The sequence below is a fragment of the Narcine bancroftii genome, chromosome 5 (genome assembly GCF_036971445.1).
Source record: "Narcine bancroftii isolate sNarBan1 chromosome 5, sNarBan1.hap1, whole genome shotgun sequence".
Taxonomy (NCBI): domain Eukaryota; kingdom Metazoa; phylum Chordata; class Chondrichthyes; order Torpediniformes; family Narcinidae; genus Narcine; species Narcine bancroftii.
This window is the reverse complement of record NC_091473.1, coordinates 116713300-116735257: the sequence shown is the minus strand read 5'-3', so window position 1 is coordinate 116735257 and position 21958 is coordinate 116713300. Positions and strand designations below refer to the sequence as shown.

The 21958-nt window shown below is 38.8% G+C and overlaps 1 protein-coding gene across 7 annotated transcripts in view; it reads left to right on the top strand.

The window, feature by feature from the left end:
• b4galt2 (UDP-Gal:betaGlcNAc beta 1,4- galactosyltransferase, polypeptide 2) overlaps positions 1-21958 on the top strand; it is a 384372-nt gene that overhangs the window by 203011 nt on the left and 159403 nt on the right. For all 7 annotated transcript variants that reach the window (XM_069938861.1, XM_069938856.1, XM_069938855.1 and 4 more), the window contains exon 3: positions 5614-5849. In XM_069938861.1, the coding sequence (XP_069794962.1) occupies positions 5614-5849 (236 nt within the window). The remainder of the gene's footprint in view (positions 1-5613; positions 5850-21958) is intronic.

The following is a 21958-nucleotide window of genomic DNA, read 5'->3' as shown; positions in this document are numbered from 1 at the left end:
GATAGGCTATTATTTAGATGGGGAGAAAATTCAAAATTCCAATGTGCAAAGGGACTTGGGAGTCATGGTGCAGGATACCCTAAAAGTTAACCGCCAGATTGAGTCGGTGAAGAAGACGAATGCAATGTTGGCATTCATTGCTAGAGGAAGAGCAGATAAGAGCAGGAATATAATGTTGAGACTCCAGAGGGCACTGATGAAACCTCACTTGAAGTTCTGTGTACAGTTTTGGGTGTCTTATTCGAGAAAAGATGCGCTGGGGTTGGAGAGGTATCAGAGAAGATTTACTAGAATGATACCAGTAATGAAAGGCTTAGCCTACGAGGAACATTTTTCAGCTCTTGGACTGTACTCGTTGGATGAAGAAGTAACCTCATCGGGACATTTCGAATGCTGAAAGGCCTGGACAGAGTAGATGTGCATGGTAGGGGAGTCTTAGACAAAAGGGCACAACTTCAGGATTAAAGGGCACAACTTCAGGATTAAAGGAGATGTGGAAAAATTTCTTTAGTCAGAGGGTAATGAGTCTGTGGAACTTGTTGCAACCAAAGGTTGTTGGGTGTATTTAAGGCAGAGATTGATAGGTTGATTAGTTAGGGTATTTACAGTTATGGAGAGTGGGGACTCATTTAAGGACTCGTGCACTTTATTCATTTTTTTTTCTCTTTCTCTGTATTGTGCAGTTTGTTTATATTTCTTTATTTTTTTACATATACGTTGAGTAGTCTTTTTTTGAGTGGTAATTCTACCTTGCCTGCAGGATAAAGAATCTCAGTATTGTTTATGATGCCATATATGTACTCTGACAATACATCTAATTTAAAAGATTCTATGATATTTTAGTTGTAAAAACATAATGCTGGAGAAACTCAGTATAAACTCAGTCAAACAGTATAACAACTAGCATATCCTATCTTATTTTCTTTGCTAAAATAATTACCACTCCTGGCAACATCCTTGTACATCTCATTTGCTCCCTCTCCAGTGCAACCCCATCTTTCCTGTATTGCAATGATTGTATGTTCATCTGCACCTTTCCTTTTACAAAATGTCCTAGCCTCTCAAACATCTGTTTTTTAAATGGTGTTTTTTTATTCAATAGAGAGTAAAGAATAGAAATGAAAAGCTCTGGTTTAGCTTAAGGTGGGAAAAAATAGTAGATGAACGCCAAGGTCAGAACCAGACCGTAATAAACTTCAAAGACCAAAGGAAACTGCATCTGATAATGCAAGAGATCTTTTTGGGTGGAGAGCCCCAATTATGTCGTTGCAGGACATGGAGGATTTTAGTGGAAGATTTGACTGATTTGTCCCCTTCTCGTATTGTCTATTCCAGATGACCTGCACTGGAAGGCTGCAGCCATTCCCCCACAGAATGACTGTTAAAATAGCAATCATGTTTCACTGGTATAATCAGAGCTTGCTCATTGCATTTAAGGAAAGGCCCTGTTGGTTTGCAGGAAGTGTATCTCTTGTCTATGGAGAAGAGAAGATAGAGTCTTGCAGGCGACTTTAACTGCCAGGTTTCTGCAAGCAATTAAAATTGTACTATTGCTAACAAAAAGTGTGTTTTTGATGATATATTTAAAAACTATAACATCATAAATTGACGTTCAGAAATTTCTCAACAAAATCAGTAGGAGTAGTCCATCTATAAAGAAAACAATTTTTAGCAATATTTAAGCAACAATTATCACCAAATTGGTGGTGGTGATTTCTTCTCTCATTGAATGCAATATATTTCTTTTGATTTAAATTTTTACCTACCCAATGGTAAACTGATTGGAATGACTACTTGTTTTACACATTGCCCTGTATCAATGAAAGTAAAATTACTTGGGGATATAAAAGCTGGGTTTGATTCAGTCAGTGTTCTGCTTAGCAGGTTCCTGTTGACATTAATACTTCATACTGAAGAACAATTCTCTGGATTTGTCCATGGAAATCACTGAAAAATGTCAATCTTGATAATCTCATTGCTATCTTCCCAAAAGGGAAAGAAAAAGGTCACAGAACAGGAAAGCGGCAATGCCATCAGTGTGTCAATGTTAAAGAAACTGTCTCAATACCTGCCATGGTCTACTTAAGAATCTAATAGTGAAGTTAGTAGAATTCCATCCAACATCTTGACAGATGAAAGGAGATGTGTCAGAAGTAATCAGTTGAAAGTAATTTGCAGTGGTTTGAGAGGCTTGGGCCCATTGCCAGATGGAGGCGGGAGCATTCTCTGCTTCCTCGCTAATCTGTGATCTTGGGCTGCCTCCTGACTCTTGGTGGTGACTGCACCACTCTTGCCCCACTTCTCTAGATTGAGCAGCTGAGAACAAGGTTTTCATGGTGATCAGTTGAATGCCAAATTACCAGAATGGTGAATGGAAAATCAGTTCTGTTGATTTCCCTGTTGTAATTCGAATTTCCATCAATCAGTCAAAGAAGCAGAGGAATTTTGTTTTCTTGGTAGCAGGGAAAGGCAGGATTTTTAAAACAATCCTACAGGTATTCTCTGGTTAAGTTATCTGGTCATCTAATTGGTTAATTTGACATGTACTGACATCCGTCTAAATGGAAGAAAGGTAAATGATAATTCTTAAAACTTGTAGATTTTGTCATTTGTTGTGATCTATTGCTGTAAACATAAATTGTGGTCATTGTAAGGTGATTTTTAATTAACAACATTTATTTTTACAGAAATACTTACAGCCAGTAGATAATGTCCTGAATAACTGCAGCTCCACAGTTTTTTTTACTACGTTGGTGTCACAATTTACATAACCAGATTCAAGTTAATTACAAAATTTACATAATGCTAGCCCCCTGTGAGACCTCTCTTTTCCACGCAGTTGGCAAACTGCAGAAGAGAACTGAACAGTGTCCATAAGATCAAATCAAATGACAAAACCTTACACTGTATATACTCAGCATGAGCTCAGATGTCACTCGTCAGACCCACTGTGGTCAAATTCCAGGAATTAATTAGAACACAATTTGTGAAAGTTTGGCTTGGAGGGAATGCAACAGTCATTATTTTGTGATAGAAATGAATCTCATTTCTTTAAATACCCAGGAGGATAGCATTTCTCTCCCTCCTTTTCAATTTTGCATCAAAATGAATATTGGTTTATGTTTGGATCAAATATAAATTAAAGGATTGGTAGTTTCATAGAAAAGAATATGTTTTTCTCAAGTGTCTCTTAATTGGGACAGAGTTAACAGAGGAGACCCATAGATATTGATAATGTATGTTGTGGTGTGTAATGCATTACAGCATTCAGAATTCAAGTTGACCCATTGCTCTTCAATGGTTTTTATTTAACTTTCCTATTCTTTTATAAAGTATTCATGATTCTACTGGTAAACATTAATTGAGTGGAATGTTTAGAGAAAGTCCATATATGGATTTTTTTTCCTGCGGATTTAACTTATCATTTCTATGGGATGGACAAGTAAAAGAGAGGGCTCCCCATTCCCCTTCAGGTCTTCTGTGTAATCTGTTCCCAGTTACAGTCCAAACTGTCAATCTGGAAATGCACAAAAAGGAAAGGTTTGGGGTGCACCTCAGTAGAGTCTAGCTACCCAACATGAGCCAACATGACATGACTATATATGGTAGGTTTCAGGTGTGTCCTTAGGCTTACCCAGGTTGGGAGTGGTCATGGGTAGGTCAAAGTTGAGTTGAATTTTAATTTTATGCTTGCACCTTCCACTACTTCCCCAGTGCCATGGCTAAGGTTAGCAGCTTTTAGAGACATAGAACACTATAGCACAGAAACAATCTTATCTACCTGTGAACCACTTTCAAGGAATTATGTATCTGTGCTACAGCTTTCCTCAGTGCCCTACTCTTTACCGTATATTGTCCTGTCTTGGTTAGTCCTCATAAAGTGCCACACCTCACACTTGTTTGCTTTATATTTGTGCAGCCCATTTTTCAAGCTGGTTCAGATCTCGTTGAAAGCTTTGATTGCCTTCTTCAATGTCCACATTACCTACAATTTTTGTGGCATCTGCAAACTTGCTGATTCAATTTACCGCATATCATGCAGATCTTTGATGTCGATGACAAGCAGCATTGGATCCACCACCAACTATTGCAGCACACCACTAATCACAGGCCTCCAGTCAGAGAAGCCATCATCTACTACCACTCTCAGGCTTTACCTGCAAAGTTACCTCATCCTGAATACCGAATGACTGAACCTTCCTGACCATCCTTCCTTGCAGGACCTTATCAAAGGCTTTTCGAAAGACCATGTGGACAACATAAACACCCTTTCCCTCATAAACTTTCCTGGTAATCTCCTTGAAAAACTCTATAAGATTTGTTAAACATGATCTAACACCCAAAAAGCCACATTGACTTTCTCCAATCAGTTTCTGGCTATCCAGATACTTGCGTATCTGATCTCTGAGAATTACCATTACTGATGTCAGCCTCACCAAACTATAATTTGCTGGATTAATTTTTGAGCCTTTCTTGAACAATGGAACAACATTCAATTCTCCAATCAATCCTCTGGCACGTAACCCATTTCTACACTTGCCTCCTTCAAGGACTTGGGTAATATTTTGTCAAACCCTCAGGATTTATTGAACCTTATTGCCTCAAGTCAGCAAGCACCTCCACCTCTTTAATCTGTATAGGCTCTATAACCTCACTGCTTGTTCACCATACTTCTCTAGACTCTTTGTCTGTTTCCTAAGTAAATAGAGATGTAAAAAGATCCACTCACTTTTGACAACATCCATAACTGCCACTCCGATCTTCAAAAGGACCAATTTGGTCTCTTGCTATACTTTTACTCTTTTACGTCAAGTCAGATGAAAACTCCAACTTATTTCAAAGAGCCATTTGTTGATGGTAGCGCTACTGACTTGTCAAATGACTAATGTTGATCCCTGCAGTTCTTTCTGTTATTTATTGATTTTAATAATGATTTATGCAAAATTACCTCAATTGATTTGTAAAAGCAGCAAATTCAGGGAATAGGAAAATGCATGGAGGCTGCTACATTGCTCATTTAAAAAGAAAGGACTTAGTAATACTGCAAGAGAGCATAACAGCAGCAAACGTTTATTTGCTTCCCCCCTTAAAAATGGAATAAAATGTCCAATGTTGTTTCTGGAGTTTAATCATTTAAAATTTGATTCCAAACCATACATGGAAATCAGAGAGAAAAAATAAATGATAAACAGGTAGGTTCAGAGATGGATAGGTTCAACAGGAGGTGCTGTGATGGGGGTGTGCTGGGGTCATTGGGAATTGGATGCACTGCCAACAATAGGCCACCACTTTTAAGAATGATCACAACACTAGAATTGGAGCAGAGTAGATACTTTGGGGGATTGTGAAGCTAAAAGAGGTCACTGGGACACAGAGTCCTAATATGCTTCCATTGTTCACCTGCCCTGACAGTTCAAAGGGCACTACATTATAGTTTAAGTAACATGAAGAGTTAATTCTTGTTCATGCATTCTTTGCTAAATATGTAAATATATTACCACAGCAAATTGCCCATAAGGTAACTAATTTACTGTCTTTATTGGATTTCCCAATGAAAGAGAAACATTTCATGTCTTTGCGTGGAAAATAATATTTCTTTTAATTTTATTGCAGTTGGAAGACTGTTGATAGAATTCAGCTCCCTGATGACAATGGATAAGGTTCAACGAGAGAACCCAGATGTACGAGAGGGAGGAAAATACACGCCTTCTGACTGTATAGCTAAGCAACAAGTTGCCATCATAATTCCATTCAGACACAGGGAACATCACTTGAAGTTCTGGCTCCATTATTTGCACCCCATTCTCCGCAGACAGAAGATCAACTATGGCATTTATATCATAAACCAGGTGAGTGTTGAACCATGAAGTTGTAACTGAAGCAAGTACACCTTTTTATATTTGGCAAGAATTAAATTTCAGAAAATAATGTTATGAGGTGTTTTCTTATGGTATTAAAATTCTGATCTTTATTTGTGGTATTGATAATCAAGACACTTGTCATAATCGAAATCAGTTAATTTAAAGAAGGAACTCACTGCCATTTCTTGCCTTGATCCAAACCCTTTCTTGATCAAAGAGGAAAATTAAGTGATGTTTCCAGTCCATCAGTTTGATGCATAAGCCTTGCTGAACTATAGGATACAAATGCCTAGGCTAATTCTGTGTTTCTGCCCTTGTTCTAAGAGAAATTACTGCTGCAGAGAAATACTATAAATCAATATCACTCTACTGGCAGTAACACAAAAACTTGCCACCACTGGGTTTACAGCAAGAAAAAAATGTTAATCCCCCCAAGGAGTCAAAGCCCGAGTCCTGAACTTTGATGCGGCACAAATGAAAACAATTATTTGAGTCCATTTTATCCTATAAGGATGTTTGGGAACATAACATTCCTCAGAATTATTCCCAAATGTACATACATCACTCATGTAATCTATAAGTGTTTTTTTTTAAATTCCCATGGATAATACCAGAAAGATTCTGTCTAGCACCAAAATGAACAGTGCAAATACAGCTTGTTGTAAATACGACACGGTTATTTGAAACCTGTATCCTGGAAAAGTTGGTGAAAAGTCTAAAGTTATGGTGACTATTTGGGAGAACTTACAAGTAAATTCCCATGGAACTTAAATGATTAAATGTGGAAGAATGTGATTTGTTTGCTATCGCCATTAAGAATATTTGTCAATTCTCTCATTACAAGTCAGGTTTGTGCCTACCAAGTAGGAAGTACTTTCAAAGACTCTGTATGGAAGGAAAAGATGAAGTATTGAGTAAAACTATTTATCAGTCAAAATGTCATCTTGACAAGGAACATAGCAAATATTCAGATTGCCTATGCATGTTCTCTGTTATGATGGCAATTACATTGTGGTGCACTGTTAGCCAGAATCAGACACACACAAAGACAAAGACTGTACAACAGGCTTTAATCCACAAAGACTTCCACAGAGCTGTGGCTGCAGCAACTCTGAGAGAGGCCTCGGGAGGCCGGCACAGGCTTATATTCGGAGGGTGATTGACACTCGACCGGGTGGGGCTTGATCCATTCAAGCCGACTGATTGACAGCTGGCCAGGTGTTGTCCTGTCCCCTTACACTCCTGCAGGTACAGAGGTTGCCCCCTGCAGTAGGCTGGTGGTGAACCACCACATACATAGCTCCTTTAAGTACCATCAGTTCCCATTGTTTGTCTTGGACAAAAAATCTTTTTTATAATTTTTTTTAGCAGATTACTGTCAGCACTTAATCATACTTTACTGGATAGGTGTTATTGTCGAACTGGATTTTACTGGATCTGCCCAATGTCATCCTGCACCAGACTTCAAAGTTCAGATTTATTGTGAAAGTACATACATGACATCACATATTTCATGCGGGGAAGGCAGAATTTCTTATCGGTAGTTAAAAAAACTGTACTCAAGAAAAGATGCATATACAAAAAAGAGAAATGTAAACAAAGAAATAAAGTAAACAAACTGTGCAATACAGAAAATAAATATTCTATAATAAATAATGTACAAAGTAAGGGTCCTTAAATGAGTCTTTGATCGAGTTTGTTATTTAGAAGTTGATGGTGGAGGCGTAGGAATTGTTCCTGAACCTGGTGGTACAAGTCTTGCAGCAGCTACACCTCTTTCCTGATGGCAGTAGTGAGAACAGAGCACATCCTAGGTGGTGTGCATCTTCGATGCTCTCTGATGGCCGCGTTCCATGTAGATTTTCTCAATGGTGGGCAGGGTTTTGCCTATAATGTCCCGGGCAGTGTCCGCTACGTTATGCAGGGCTTTCCGCTCAGAGGAATTGGTGCCCCCGTCTCAGGCAGTGATGCAGCCATCACACCAAACCTCTGCAAACTCCTGAGAAAGTAGAGATGCTGACGTGCTTTTCTTCATGATGAAATTCATGTGTTGGATCCAGGAAAGGTCCTGTGAGATAGTGACACCCAGGAATTTAAATTTGCAAACCCTCTCCGTGTCTGATCCCCCAATGAATACTGGATCATATACCTCTGGTTTTCCCGAACTAAAGTCCACAATCAACTCCTTGTTTTGGTGACATTGAGTTTGAGGTTGTTATTCCACCATTCAGCTAAGTTTTCAATCTCCATCCTGTCAGCTGACTCATCACCCCTTTTTATACAACCCACTGCCATTGTATTGTCATCAGATTTGGAAATGGTGCTATTATCGTACCGAGCAACAAAGACATATGTGTAAAACAAATAGAGCAGGGGGCTAAGAATGCAGCCCTGTGATGCATCAGTACTGATGGAGATTATAGAGGAGATGCTCTTACCAATCCTCACTGATTGTGGTCTGGAGGTGACGTAATCCACAATTCAATTACAGAGTGAGTTATTGAAGGCCAGGGCTTGGAGTTTGCTGATGAGTTTTGAGGGGATGATGGTGCTGAGTGCTGAACTGTAGTTGATAAAGAGGATTCTGATTAATGTGTCTTTGGTGTTCCGTGGCTTTGTGCGGAGACCATGATGTAGATCTGTTGCTGCAGTAGCCAAATTGGAACAGATCCATGTCACTGCTCAGACAGTAGCTGATATGCTTCAACACCAGACTGTCAAAACACGTCATCACTATGGATGAGAGTGCCACTGATCAGTAGTCATTGAGGCAGGTTATCACACTCTTCTTTGGCACAGGTATGTTTGAAACAGGTGGATACCATGCCCTGCCAGAAATGAGATGTTGAAGATATTTGTGAATACATTGGCCAGTTAGTCATATAACCATATAACCATATAACCATATAACCACTTACAGCACAGGACAGGCCAGTTCGGCCCTACTAGTCCATGCCATAGCAAATCCCCACCCTCCTAGTCCCACTGACCAGCACCCGGTCCATACCCCTCTAGTCCCCTCCTATCCATGTAACGATCCAGTCTTTCCTTAATGTCAGTACAGGTTTTCAGTATTCAAGCGAGTACTCTATCCAGACTGGATGCTTTCCTTGGATTCACTCTCCTGAAGGCAGCCAGCATATCATCCTCAGATACTCACAGTAGAGGATCATCAGGAGACATGGGGGCATGCAATAGTTCTACCTTGTTCTGGTGGCCAAATCAGGCATAGAAGGCATCGAGTTCATCTGGGAGTGAAGCTTGGTTTGGTTTTGGAACTGGTTATAGCATTTGCACCCTGCCACACCTGACAGGTATCTTTCTGTTTGCATTCTCATCCAGAATCTCCACTTCACCTAGGAGATAACTTCTCGTGGGTCATGCCTGTGTCTTGTGTAGTATTCTAGATCTCCGGATTTAAATGCCTGTGATCTAGCTCTCAGCGGATTCCACATTTCATTGTTCATTCAGGGCTTCTGGTTGGGGAAAACTCTGAACGATTTGGTGGGGACACATTCGTCCATAGCTGTTTTGATCAAGTTTTAGGCCTGAGTGGCAGCTGAACCTTGAATAGCACCCTGAAGAAGTGCTTTGCCATAATATTTTAACAAAAATTTTCTCAGCTGGCACAAGACAGCCAGCCAGGGCTGTCACTAGTTTCAAAGAAGGTACTAGAAATAAATACAATTTTAATAATTAAAGACTATTAAAAATAACAACAGAGTGAAAATGTAATATATATATATTAGAAATAATTCTCCTAACAAACAGAAATAAAGAAATAATTATAATATTGCACACACAAAAAAACCGAATCTACTAAAAAAAATATAATGGAAACAAACAAACAAACTAAAAACAAGCAACTGAGCGGCCTATCCCAAGGATCTGTCAAATAGTTTAAAACATAGCTCCAGTTCGGTCCACACCTAGATAACAAAACAGCAAGAATTAGATTCCATCTGGAAAGGAAGAGTTAATTCATTTTCACTGTTTGGAATTTATATATGATACTTATACTATGTAGACTTGGAGAGACCAAGTTATTTATATTCTCCTTTTGCTGTGTATGTTATGAAATGTTAATAAAAAGATTGAAAAATCAAGAATAAATAACAACAGGAGTTACAAAATTTATAGCAAAACTTTTAAAAAAAACGTTCATAGTCATATAGGCCCAGGAACATTACAGCATAGTTCAGGCCCTTCAGCCCATCATATTGTGCTGATTGTTGTAATCCTACCCTATACATCAATATATTTACATACTTCATCCTTGTTCTACAATATCCACTGAAATCACTGAGATTGTGGAATTGGCACCAGATCTTACCTGGCACATAATTTGAGAGATGATTTTACTTTCCCTTGGTACTTTTCTTGGGAACCTCTCCACTTGGTTCAATGGGGAGTTAAGTGCCTGAGCATACACACAAACAGCAGCTACTGCCTCTTGCTACATCTAGGTTCACCATATTTGTAAAAGTTCTGGATTTGCTAGAATTTACCTGTCAAATCCACAAAGGAGAGCAAGGGATGATGGTTGCCTTTTCAGAGATGTTTAGGAATCTTTGTTTTAAATCTTCATATTTGTGCCATTCATACTCGGTTTTTAAATAACTTTCTAAAAGTGCATATTATGAAGGAAAACTTGTGAACTGTTTTGTGGGCAGCGATGAGTTACAAAGAGTGCCCTTTTATATTTACACATAAACAATTCCAGAATGCTTTACAGCCATTGCTTGTAAAATGTAGTCAATCTTGTTATTCACTAATACATAAACAGCAGTCAATTTTTGTACATCAAGGTCACAGACACTGCAAGCTTAATGGAAACTTTTTTGATGAGGGTGATTGAATAAAGCACTATTGGTCTCTACATTTCAGGATGCCTAGTGCCTTTGAGTAATGCAATGGAATTTGCAAAGCCACTCTAACGTGACATTTGGGCTTACAATTTAACATTACGTTCAAAGACAGAGGTTTGATAAGTAGTGTTTTTGTTCAGGAACCTGCCTACTTTGATGAAGGGCTAAAGTCGATAACATTGGTTATGTATCTTTATCTTTGCTACATAAAGAACTCTATTTGACCTGCTGAATTTCTTCCGCTTTGTGTTTTACTCTGATAAGCAGTTTTGCACATTTACTGAGAGATGCAGCATGTAAATATGCCCTGCAGTTGAGTCCAAACTGACCATTAACTACACATTATTTTCACTCAGTAATACTCTATTTTTAATTTCAATTTTCTATTCATCTGCTTTTTTTCATGAGTCCTTCAAAACACACAAAAATGGTTTAAGTCTTTCTTATTACCATTTTTAAGGTTTTACTGTTGTTTCTGCCAAAAATAACTGATTGATCCCCTGAGGAACTTCAGGTCCATAGTCTTAGATGACATACCAGACATGGTAATAGTGTCAGACCGCACAATCATTATAGAAGTTAGGGCGGCACAGTTAGCATACTGGTTAGCGTAACACAGCGCCAGCCACCCGAGTTCGAATCCAGTGCTGTCTGAAGGAGTTTCAATGCTCTCCCCATGACTGCGTGGGTTTCCTCAGGGGGCTCTGGTTTCCTTCCATGCTTCAAAATGTACAGGGATCGTAGGCCAATTGGATTTAATTGGGCAGCACGGGCTTGAAGGCTCGTGGGCTGGTAGGGCCTGTTACCGTGCCATATGTCTAAATTTTAAAAAATGTTAAATATTAAAAATTAAAAGTTAGATGCATCAGGAAATCTTATTCTCCCACGCTTCCATCAATCCCTCCAGGTTCTACCCCTCGTCTATAATGGAGCAATTTAAGTAAAGAATAACAATGTTTATTATCTTTCATCTGTGATCTGGCTCTCAGCGAATTCCACATTTCATTGTTCATTCAGGGCTTCTGGTGGGGGAAAACTCTGAACGATTTGGTGGGGACACGTTCGTCCATAGCTGTTTTGATCAAGTCTTAGGCCTGAGTAGCAGCTGAACCTTGAATAGCGCCCTGAAGAAGTGCTTTGCCATAATATTTTAACAAAAATTTTCTCAGCTGGCACAAGACAGCTAGGGCTGTCACTAGTTTCAAAGAAGGTACTAGAGATAAATACAATTTTAATAATTAAAGACTATCAAAAATAACAAGAGTGAAAATGTAATATATATATTAGAAATAATTCTCCTAACAAACAGAAATAAAGAAATAATTATAATATTGTACACACAAAAAAAAACTAATCTACTAAAAAAACATATAATGAATATGCCTGGAATTCTTACTTGCTGCAGCCAAACAGGTACTTGTAAAGACAAACTATCATAGTTAAGTAATTTAGTTCAATTAAAAGGCAATAATACACAAGATCAATTATGAAAATTCACAGTAATATGTGTGGAAAAGAATGGTTTGCAATATTGCAGACAGTTCATGATTAGTGTACCAAAGTGAAGTTCAAGAGTCCCATAGCTATTGGAAAGAAACTGTTATTGAACCCAGAGGTGCTGGTTTTCGCCTGAAGGTACCGGTGAGAAGAGGTTGGTCAAGATGTTGGCTGCCTTATTGATGCAGTTTCTGACACAGATGTCTGCACTGGATGGGAGGTCAGAGCCTGTGAAGGACCTGCCTATGTTTGCTACCTTTGGCAGCCTTCTGCACCCCTAGGCATTTGAATTACCCTACCAACCTGCAAATCTTTGGGATGTGGAGGAAAACTGGGATTCCTGGAAAGCATGGATGATTCTGTCATGATTCAAAAGGCATTCCTTTGAAGCCTATCTTGTTAAAAAAATAGTGTGCAATTGAGAATTTTATGGTTTGATTTGAAGTAATGATGATGATGAAACTGATGCCATGGGGGGGTGGGGGGAAGAATCATCCTAATGTGGTCTCAGATCAGAAGCACTTGATATGTTAATCTCCTCCCTCAGGGGAAAGGTCTGGACAATTAAGCTGCAGTTCCCTAGCCAGAATATTGTGTTTCTCTGAATACCATGGCCCCCAAGCCGAAAGAATTTTCCCAAGATCCAAATTTTCGTCGGCCACCGTAAATTGTGCGTGTTCTTTCATTACCGCTATTACTTTCCCACACTTACTCTAAATTGCTAGTTTGACTTTCCCGTGACCACTATAAATTGTGCATGTTTTTTCATTGCCGCTATTACTTTCCCACATTTACTATAAATTGCTAGTTTGACTTTCCTGTGACCCCTATAAATTGTGCGTGTTCTTTCATTGCCGCTATTACTTTCCCACATTTACTATAAATTGCTAGTTTGTCTTTCCCGTGTCCCCTATAAATTGTGCGTGTTCTTTCATTGCCGCTATTACTTTCCCACACTTACTATAAATTGCTAGTTTGACTTTCCCGTGACCCCTATAAATTATGCGTGTTCTTTCATTGCCGCTATTACTTTCCCACACTTAGTATAAATTGCTAGTTTGACTTTCCCATGACCACTATAAATTGTGCATGTTCTTTCAGCATGTAAAAATATCCTCATATAGTGCACACACACATATGACGCATGGTGTGGGGGGTTGTGCCTGGTTTGTGAAATATGCATATAATGGGTGTGTTATATGTGTAAAATATGGTATTTGTGTAAAGCTATTTGATGAAAGTTTGAAAGTGGCATCACATGTTGGCAATTAAAGCTTTGGCAAAAAAATTGTAATATTGATTCCTTTTCTATTTTTCAATCATACCCTCCAATGCAATGTATCTTAAATACATTTAATGTATCTTAAATACATTTGAGTAATGAGTAATGAGTTTCAAGAATGCAACTTTTGTCTCCACCTTTTACTGATTTTGGATCAAGGTTTATTTACAGGAGATGAGAACTTAAACCTCTTTCCCCTATTCAATCATATTTTTCTGAAATGTCAAAGAGAAATATAGCATAAATTCTCCTGCATTTTATTCCTTATACTTTATAGTGCACTTAATTTGTTGGCTGTAAGTTCTGGAAGAAAAAAACACAGCTGCAGGAATTAAAGTACAGGTCACTGATGTAGGATCTTGATCTGAAATGTGAAATCTCCATTTGCCTCCGCAGATGCTGTTTGACCCACTGATTTTCTCCAGCGATTGATTTTTACTCTAGATTCCACCATCTGCTTTGCATTGTTTCTCCATTGTTGAATGAAAATGGATTTGTAAAAATAGGTCGTTATATTATAAGGATCAATGAATCATAAACATACTTTTAACAATTTGTGAACATTAGCACCTTTGGTGAAAATAAAATATGGATAAAAATGTTTCCAAAAGTGGACATGGTTCCTGAACAACACATGAGCTCAAAGTAATAAATACAAACTAATTGTTTTATATAAAGGCTAAGTCATTGTGCAATTAAAATTTTTAGTTTTTTTTTACTTGAATTTAGTAGTTATCTGTTGGATTGCATCTTATAGCTAGAGTACATGGAAATCTTCTACAGTGTTTTTATTCAAAGAAGGTGATTCCAGTCTAGACAGTCTAGATAGCCTGAATATGCATGAGATTGTCTGATTTCAGAAGCTAAGCAGGTACAGGCCTGGTCAGTACTTGGAGGGGAGACTACCAGGTCTGTGAGGGCTGCTGAACTGGTAGACAAAAGTCAAAGAATTTCATGTATGTTACATGCTAATGTACCTTTGCCTTTAGTTCTGTTTCATGCTAATGTACCTTTGCCTTTAGTTCTGTGGCTGTGGGCCACATTCCAAACAATATTAAGCCCAGCAGTTTTCAGCCACTCTGGCTCCTTAAACAAGCCATTTAAAGCTGGACTAGGTGGTTGGACCCTGCGGGGGAGCATTGAGGTTTTGCTATCTGCTGTAACAACAGTGTTGTTGTTACAGCAGCTTGAGCAGTGCTGACATTTTTTTTCTCTAAAAATTGGCCAGGGGCTACAGTTGGCCCATGGGTCACAGGTTGGCAACCCCCAGTCCAAATTATAAATCTAGCTTGGCCCAGTTCTGGATTGCAGCAGATTACTGCTGGGCCTCCACACAAGCCCTAGGGCATTCACCTCTTCCAAATCTATGTGTGAGAACACAGGTGTGATTATTTCAAACCTTGAAAAGAAGCTGTTTGCCCTTTTGGGCACTCAGTTCATTTTCATTTTTTTCTGAATGTTGATGCCAAATGGTTTGCTGCAGAAAAGTGTCAAGCACTTGTATTTTAGATCACCTTTCATGTTCTCAGCAAGTGCCAAAATCGTTCTCAGCAATTCTTGGTATTAGAAACCCTGCTGACCTGATAGCTACAAAAGCAGACCCTTCAGCCCACAAATACCTAATTGATCATCACCACTCCTTTATACTATCCCTACGTTAATATAATTTTTTTTGTTCCCACCACATTCTCATCAACTCAACCCCAGATTCTACCACTCACCTGCACATTAGAGGCGATTGACATTGGTCACTTAACCTACCAATCTGCGCATCTTTGGATGTGGGAAGAAACTGGAGAGCCCAAGAGGAAGTTCCAAACTTAAGTGAGATATACAGTACGGTAACAGGCCCTTATGGCCCATGAGCCCATGCCCCTCCAAATACATCATTTAACCTACAGTCCCCGTATGTTTTTAAAGGGTTGGAAGGATCTGCAACACCTGGAGGAAACCCATGCAGACACAGGGAGAATGTACAAATTTCTTACAGATTCGAACGCATAATAGTACTGCTGAGCTAACCATGGCAGCCAACATCCACTATCCCTGTATTTCTTTCTGAATGGCCAAAGACTCATTGTCACATGTGGTATTTTCTGTAAATTTAGCCTCAGCTACAGAGCCTTAACGCAAAGGAATTCAGGACAAATTTATACAGCTTATTTTTAAAATGCAATCCTAAAATTACATTCAACCTGTAGCATTTATCAGCCAATATATTTTTCATGTGCTTTGGTGTGAAAACCTCATAGTATTCCAGACTCCCCACAATTCTAGCATTTTCATCTATTTGTAATTAATGCCCTTGAGATACAAGTTTACTGTGTAGCGAAGTATTCTATACTGAGCTACTATAGATATCGGTGTACACATTGTGGAATCGCTGTGCACATTTTCCAGTTGAGGTTTTCACTGGGAAGTTAATATACACGCTGTGCAGTCTTGTGCAAGACTCACAACTCCAGGCTTGTATGCTGGGCTTGTATACATCACTGCTTCTGTCACATGGACCGGAAATGACTTCATCAGTGATGTCATCAGCTCAGATAAAAAAACCTGTGTTGGATGCAGATCAATTTCCTGCATTTTCCACAGTACATCTGCCATTTTGGAAGTGACTTGTTGGTAAGTGGGTCGCCACAACTGTTCATTTTCCACATTGACCTCTCAACCACCGATAATTGTCTGATTTGACTGACCTTCAGTTCAGGATCAGCAGAATTTTCTTCTCTATAAATATTGGGAAATTTGAAGTCATTTCCTTTGCCACCCTCTTCTTCCATCACACGTGTTCCTGAATTACCTCCCTGGAATTTGTCGGAAACTGCCTGTATGCAGCCTTGATCTTGCATTATGCTTCCTACCTTCACACCCAAACGATTAATAACTATCACATCAACAAAGTTCCCAGCACTGATCCCAACGGTGCATCACGTTATTCATTCACAAGTAAGAGTGAATGAGGTCAGTGGAAAACTGGAAATAATCAATGTTGCATCAGCTGTTTAGAAGGAACAGATCTAAAGGTAAGAAGCTAAAAGGAGATATTTATTTGGATTGCCGATTTTTCAATTGAGAGGAAAGGACATGAGACACCATAGGTAGTGTAATGGTTAGCAGGAAGTTATTACAGTATTAGTGACCCAGGTTCAAATCTAGCCCTATCTTTAAATGAGTTTGTGCATTTTTACTGTGACCTGCATGGGTTTTCCCTGGTGCTTTCATTCCCTCCCACCCTCCAAAATGGGCAGGGTTGTAGGTTAATTTGGTGTAAATGAGCAGCATGGGTTTCAACAGCTGGAATCGGCTTCTAAGGCATTGTAAATAACAATTAAAAAAACATATCTAGTGTGAGGATTCCTGGCCAAAATTTATGAACACAAGTGGTGGTGCAGAGAATACAGGTGACTGTTTGAAGCTAGAAAGAGGGTTCCAGGAAGTCTTTCTGTATGTATAGGATTTTGCTGAGATCAAAGTTGATTCACATTTATTGTCTCCAGACCAAAGGAAAAGGTATTAGGCAAGAGTGCTGTTGGTTCACAAGATTGATGCTAGACATGAAGGCTCCCTTCTGGGGAAAGACTGAACAACATGGGCCTATTTATAAATATACATTTTGAAAGAAAGTAGGAGACATCATTGCTGTTCATCATATTTTTAAAAGGATTGACAGATTAGATGTTGAGAAGTATCTAGGATCCCAGCGTAGGATGACAAAATTCATTGGTATATCTTTACTCCAGAGCACTGGAGATATTCAGCTGGTTTTCATAAGGCAGAGATAAATGTTCTGGACCTAAAAAAAATTAGAGTATGGAGAGAGATGGAAATGTGGAGTTAGTGTACACATTATCTGTGATCTTATTCAATGGTAGCAGAAACTCAAAGCCCTTCTTGGATTGTTTCCCCCTCTTCCTTGGGTTATGATTTTACTGCTAATTCTACCTGTTTCCGTGTAGTCCATGTTGTTGGGCTATCTGACCATCCCAATTAGTAATGTCACCATTATGAAACTTGACCACAATGTAGAATTGTTAAACCAAGAGAAACAGGCAAAAGGATGCTGAGGTTTTCCAAATTCTTAGGATTTCTTGACAATCCTGCGTTCTGCATCTTTGAAGTGTTAACAAAATGCATTGGTTTTCTTGGGCACCTGGAAGGTGAAATGATAAAATTGTTGAGGGGAAGAGGAACAGGAATAGGCGAGGAACAGGGAGATTGAAGAAGAGGGATTAGGTATGAAGATGTAAGCTTGAAGAATTTTAACCTCACCACTAGCCATGACCTCACCGTGGGGGTTGGCATGTAATTGTCTTATCCGTTCCTCTCCACTTAGTCTCTGCTCAATCCCTGATGTGTGGGATATTCTTCCTGCCAGAGAAGGGAGAGTATTAGTGGACATCATTGCTTTCTGTTTAGGTCAGGGGTCGCCAAATGTTTTTGGTTGTGGGCCACATACAGTAATGGGCCAAATAATATAAAGCCCGACAGGTTTCAACCAGTTACATTGTAACAAAAATGGTCTTTTTAGAACAGAAAACCCCTGAGCGATCAAAAATTCATTTTCTATCAAAATAACTATACAACACAACTGAATGTTTTAACTGTTGACATTACAGTAGTTAACGGATGTGCTCACATATTACAGCAGGTATCTGCTGCTCTTGAATTTAATTTAAATGAATACATTAAAACTCTTTAAAACCTATTAAAAAAGGAATGCAAAATAGAAAGCTGGGAGCAAAGTAAGAACAGGAAAATGATCCAGATAGGGACAAGGCGGTCCCCAACATTCTTCCACAATACTCTGTGAATACTCATGGCCCAAGTATCCACTTAATGATCATGTTGCAATGTGTAAATCTGTAGATAGCCTATGAAAGATTAACAGATGCCGTACAAATTAAACAAACACACTTCCCCTTGACTTCTGTGAAAAAGTATTCATTTTCCTACCATGTCGGAAACATTTGGCCCTCCCTTACTATTTTCTGTATTTTCAGTATTTTCAGTTCCACCATGCTTAATCAACTGAGATAAATGCTTAATTGATGAGCAATGTTTCAAGAGCCAGTCTAGTGGTTGTTCAAATTGGCAGCGACATCTAGTGCTGAAATGAAGAAGTGTGATGTACCTGCAGTGCAATTTATTGTTAGAGACTATGTTCTGACTGGTCATATTCCATTTTATTTTTAAAATTCACCCTGGGCCACTTACAAATGGGAAATGGACCACAGTTGGCCAGGGTGCCCTAGTTTTGCCACCCCTGGTTTAGGTGATGTGGCTGTTGCATGTGGTGAGATTTGGGTGTGATATAAGCTTGCAGGAATGTTGACTGCAAGAGTGGAATGGAACAGCATACTCCTTGTAGATCAAAAATATTAGAAGGTGAGTTGGAGTGTGATGAATTGAGCAGTGTGTGATTCACTAACGAGGACCTGATATTTGAAGCTGTGTTAATTTAACTTGGGGCACTGCATTTCTACATTCAGGTCATTAGGGTTTAACCTCTATCATTAACCTCAATGGTCATTTCTTCCCATTGGCATCGAAGTAGGGTCTCTTTGGCTGCTGTGGAAGTAAGACGTCTCTCTTGAATTAGACCCTGCACCAACACCTCCAGAGCTTCTACCAAAATAAATAGGAGCCTGCTCCCTTCTGCAATAAGCTGTTCTGCATTGGTTCTCAGGTCAGATTCACCTCCTGCATAACTGCCATCCCCTGTTCCGAATACAACTTAGAAGCAGCAAGATACTTCTCTGTGGTAGAAGTTAGAGATTACAGATGTTGAATCTGCTACAAAATACAAACTGCTGGAGGAACTGAGCAGGTCAAGCAGCAATTATGGAGGGAGGAAAGTAGTCAGAATTTCAGGTTGGGTTCCTGCATTAGGATTCAAGTGGTGCTTTTGGCTCACATTATTGACACTGTTGCTGCGTTGAACCAATCACAGGGTAGAGTGTACATCCTGATTGGTGGGCGGGAGGGTGTGTGTGAAGTTATCACATTGAAACATGAAAGTCTGGAGATGCTGCAATTTTAGTCAAAACTCAGAAACGCTGGAGGAACCCAGCCAATCTTGCAGCATCCAAAAGAGCTAAAGATATATTACTGATGTTTCAGGCTTGAGCCCTTCGTCAAGGTATGAGTGAAAAAGACACGTGTCTGAATTAAAGGCTGGGGAAAGAAAGGGGGAAATGGTTTTTTTTCATTCATTTCTTGAGGAAGGGCTCAGGCCCAAAACATCAGTAATATAGCTTTACCTCGTTTGGATGGTGCAAGAGTGGCAGAATTCTTCCAACGTTTCTGTGTTTTGACAACAAATATTGAGTCTGGGTTGAATTACTTCAGAACTGTATTTGACCAGAAACACCTGACAGATACCCACCCAAGAATTTCCTGGCAGCAATCTGTGGGCAATGCTTGATGTTTACTGCTCAGGAAATTGTAACTTAGAATTAACATTCCAGCAACTTCACTGAAATATTAGAGGCCTTTCAACAAGGTCAGATAGGCCCCATCACGATAACTTACCCCCACAGCCTGTCCCTTTAACTACCTCACCTGTTGCAGTTTTCACCGTGTTAACAAAATTTACTTCTGAAAAATGAGATTTTGTGCTTTCCCGATAGCAGAGAAAAGAGCAACAAGCCCTTCAAATCTTGCCGGGTGCAATATCTGTACCTCAATGAAAACAACGGAATGGTTAGCGTGAATTATTTTCTACCATCCGTTCAATGCAGTCATGAAGATTTATAACACTTCCATTTTTTTTCTATTTCTTCTAAAGAAGCATCTCCCCAAGCTATTGTCAAAACTAAACAGTTGATAGATCCAGCTGTTGAAAGTTAGCATTTCGTACCCATTGAGGAGATCTTCTTTAAGGCATTTTAAACAAATAAACGTGCCTATCAATAATTGAATGTTTCCTAGCGGCCATTTATCACAATGATTACAGATTAAAAGGTAAATTTAAGCATTTAATGATCACCATGTTGTGTGGGCTTGCTTTTTGTGGATTTTTTTCATTGTGAATCTTACTGATATAGCCCTTTTGATACACTTCATGCATTTTCTATAAAGCTACCTAAATGAGTCAGGCTCCAGCATGTGTGTAGGTAGCAATAACTAACTTGTTTTATCAAGTTATTTGAATGCAATATATCTTGGGATTTATTTTTACATAAAAATGACCATTTATTTTAATTCAAGGAGCATTGTTCACAGAGCCCTTTAACTGTCTAAAATTGTGTTTCCCACCTCTCTTGGTTAAACCAGAAAACTTGTATCTGTTTGCTAATGGGAAAATGAGTTTAAACTAGATTTTCAGGCATGTATATACAGAAATCAAAGATTTATACATAATAGAAATGTTCTCAAGTGTATTTATTTCAATGCAAGGAGTATTGTTGGAAAGGCAGACAATCTTAGGTTGTGGATTGGCACGTAGGATTACAACATTATTGATATCAGTGAGACTTGGTTGCAGGAGAGGCAGCTCATTATTCCGGGATTCCATTGTTTCAGATCTGATAGAGGGGGAGGGATGAAAGTGAGAGGAGTGGCATTGCTAGTCAGGGAAAATATCTCAGCTGTGCTTAGACAGGACAGCACAGAGGGCTTGTCTACAGAGGCTGTATGGGTGGAGCTGAGGAACGGGAAAGGTATGACCACACTAATAGGTTTATATTATAGACTGCCTGATAGAGAGAATTGGAGGAGCCAATCTGTAGAGAGATAGCCGACTGATGTAAGAAACAGAAAGTTGAGATAATAGGAGATTTTAATCAACCCAAAAAGGTTTCACAACAATGCTAAGGGGGGGGGGGGGGGGTCTTTCCTATATTTCTTTCTTTCTTTCTTCTATGTATGCAATCAAGTATTATCTTTACTATTGGATTTTATGATTATTTATTTCATGAGGAGCCAGGATTGATGAAGGGGAAATAGCTTGGAGATTTGAATTAGGAGGTCTACAGCTTCCAAATTTTGAGGACTATTATAAAGTGACCCAGTTAGGATTTCTTCTTCCTCCTCTTGAGGCTTGTGGGCTGGAGCTATATATGGGCTAATATAGAAATGAATAAAATAGGTGAGTAAACAAGAAGGCCATAGATGCAAAAGAAATTGACCCTGTTTATCTTGAATAATATAAATGTTATTAACTGGTCAAGAAAAAAAAAGGAATAAAATCTATTAAAGATTGTTATCAAGGCAGATATAGAATGAAAAAATATAACAAATGTGAGATACAGAAGGATACATTATAATTTCATAAACTAGTTATATATTACACTGCAAAAACTTAATTGAAATCAGACAGTTCCGAAAAGTGCTTTTTGCTGTAAACTGGATATAGATACATTTGTATACTTTATGGACAAGTCCTAAATCAAATACCTTTTGGACCAATTAATAGATTTTGTTTCAACTGTTATCAAACATACGGT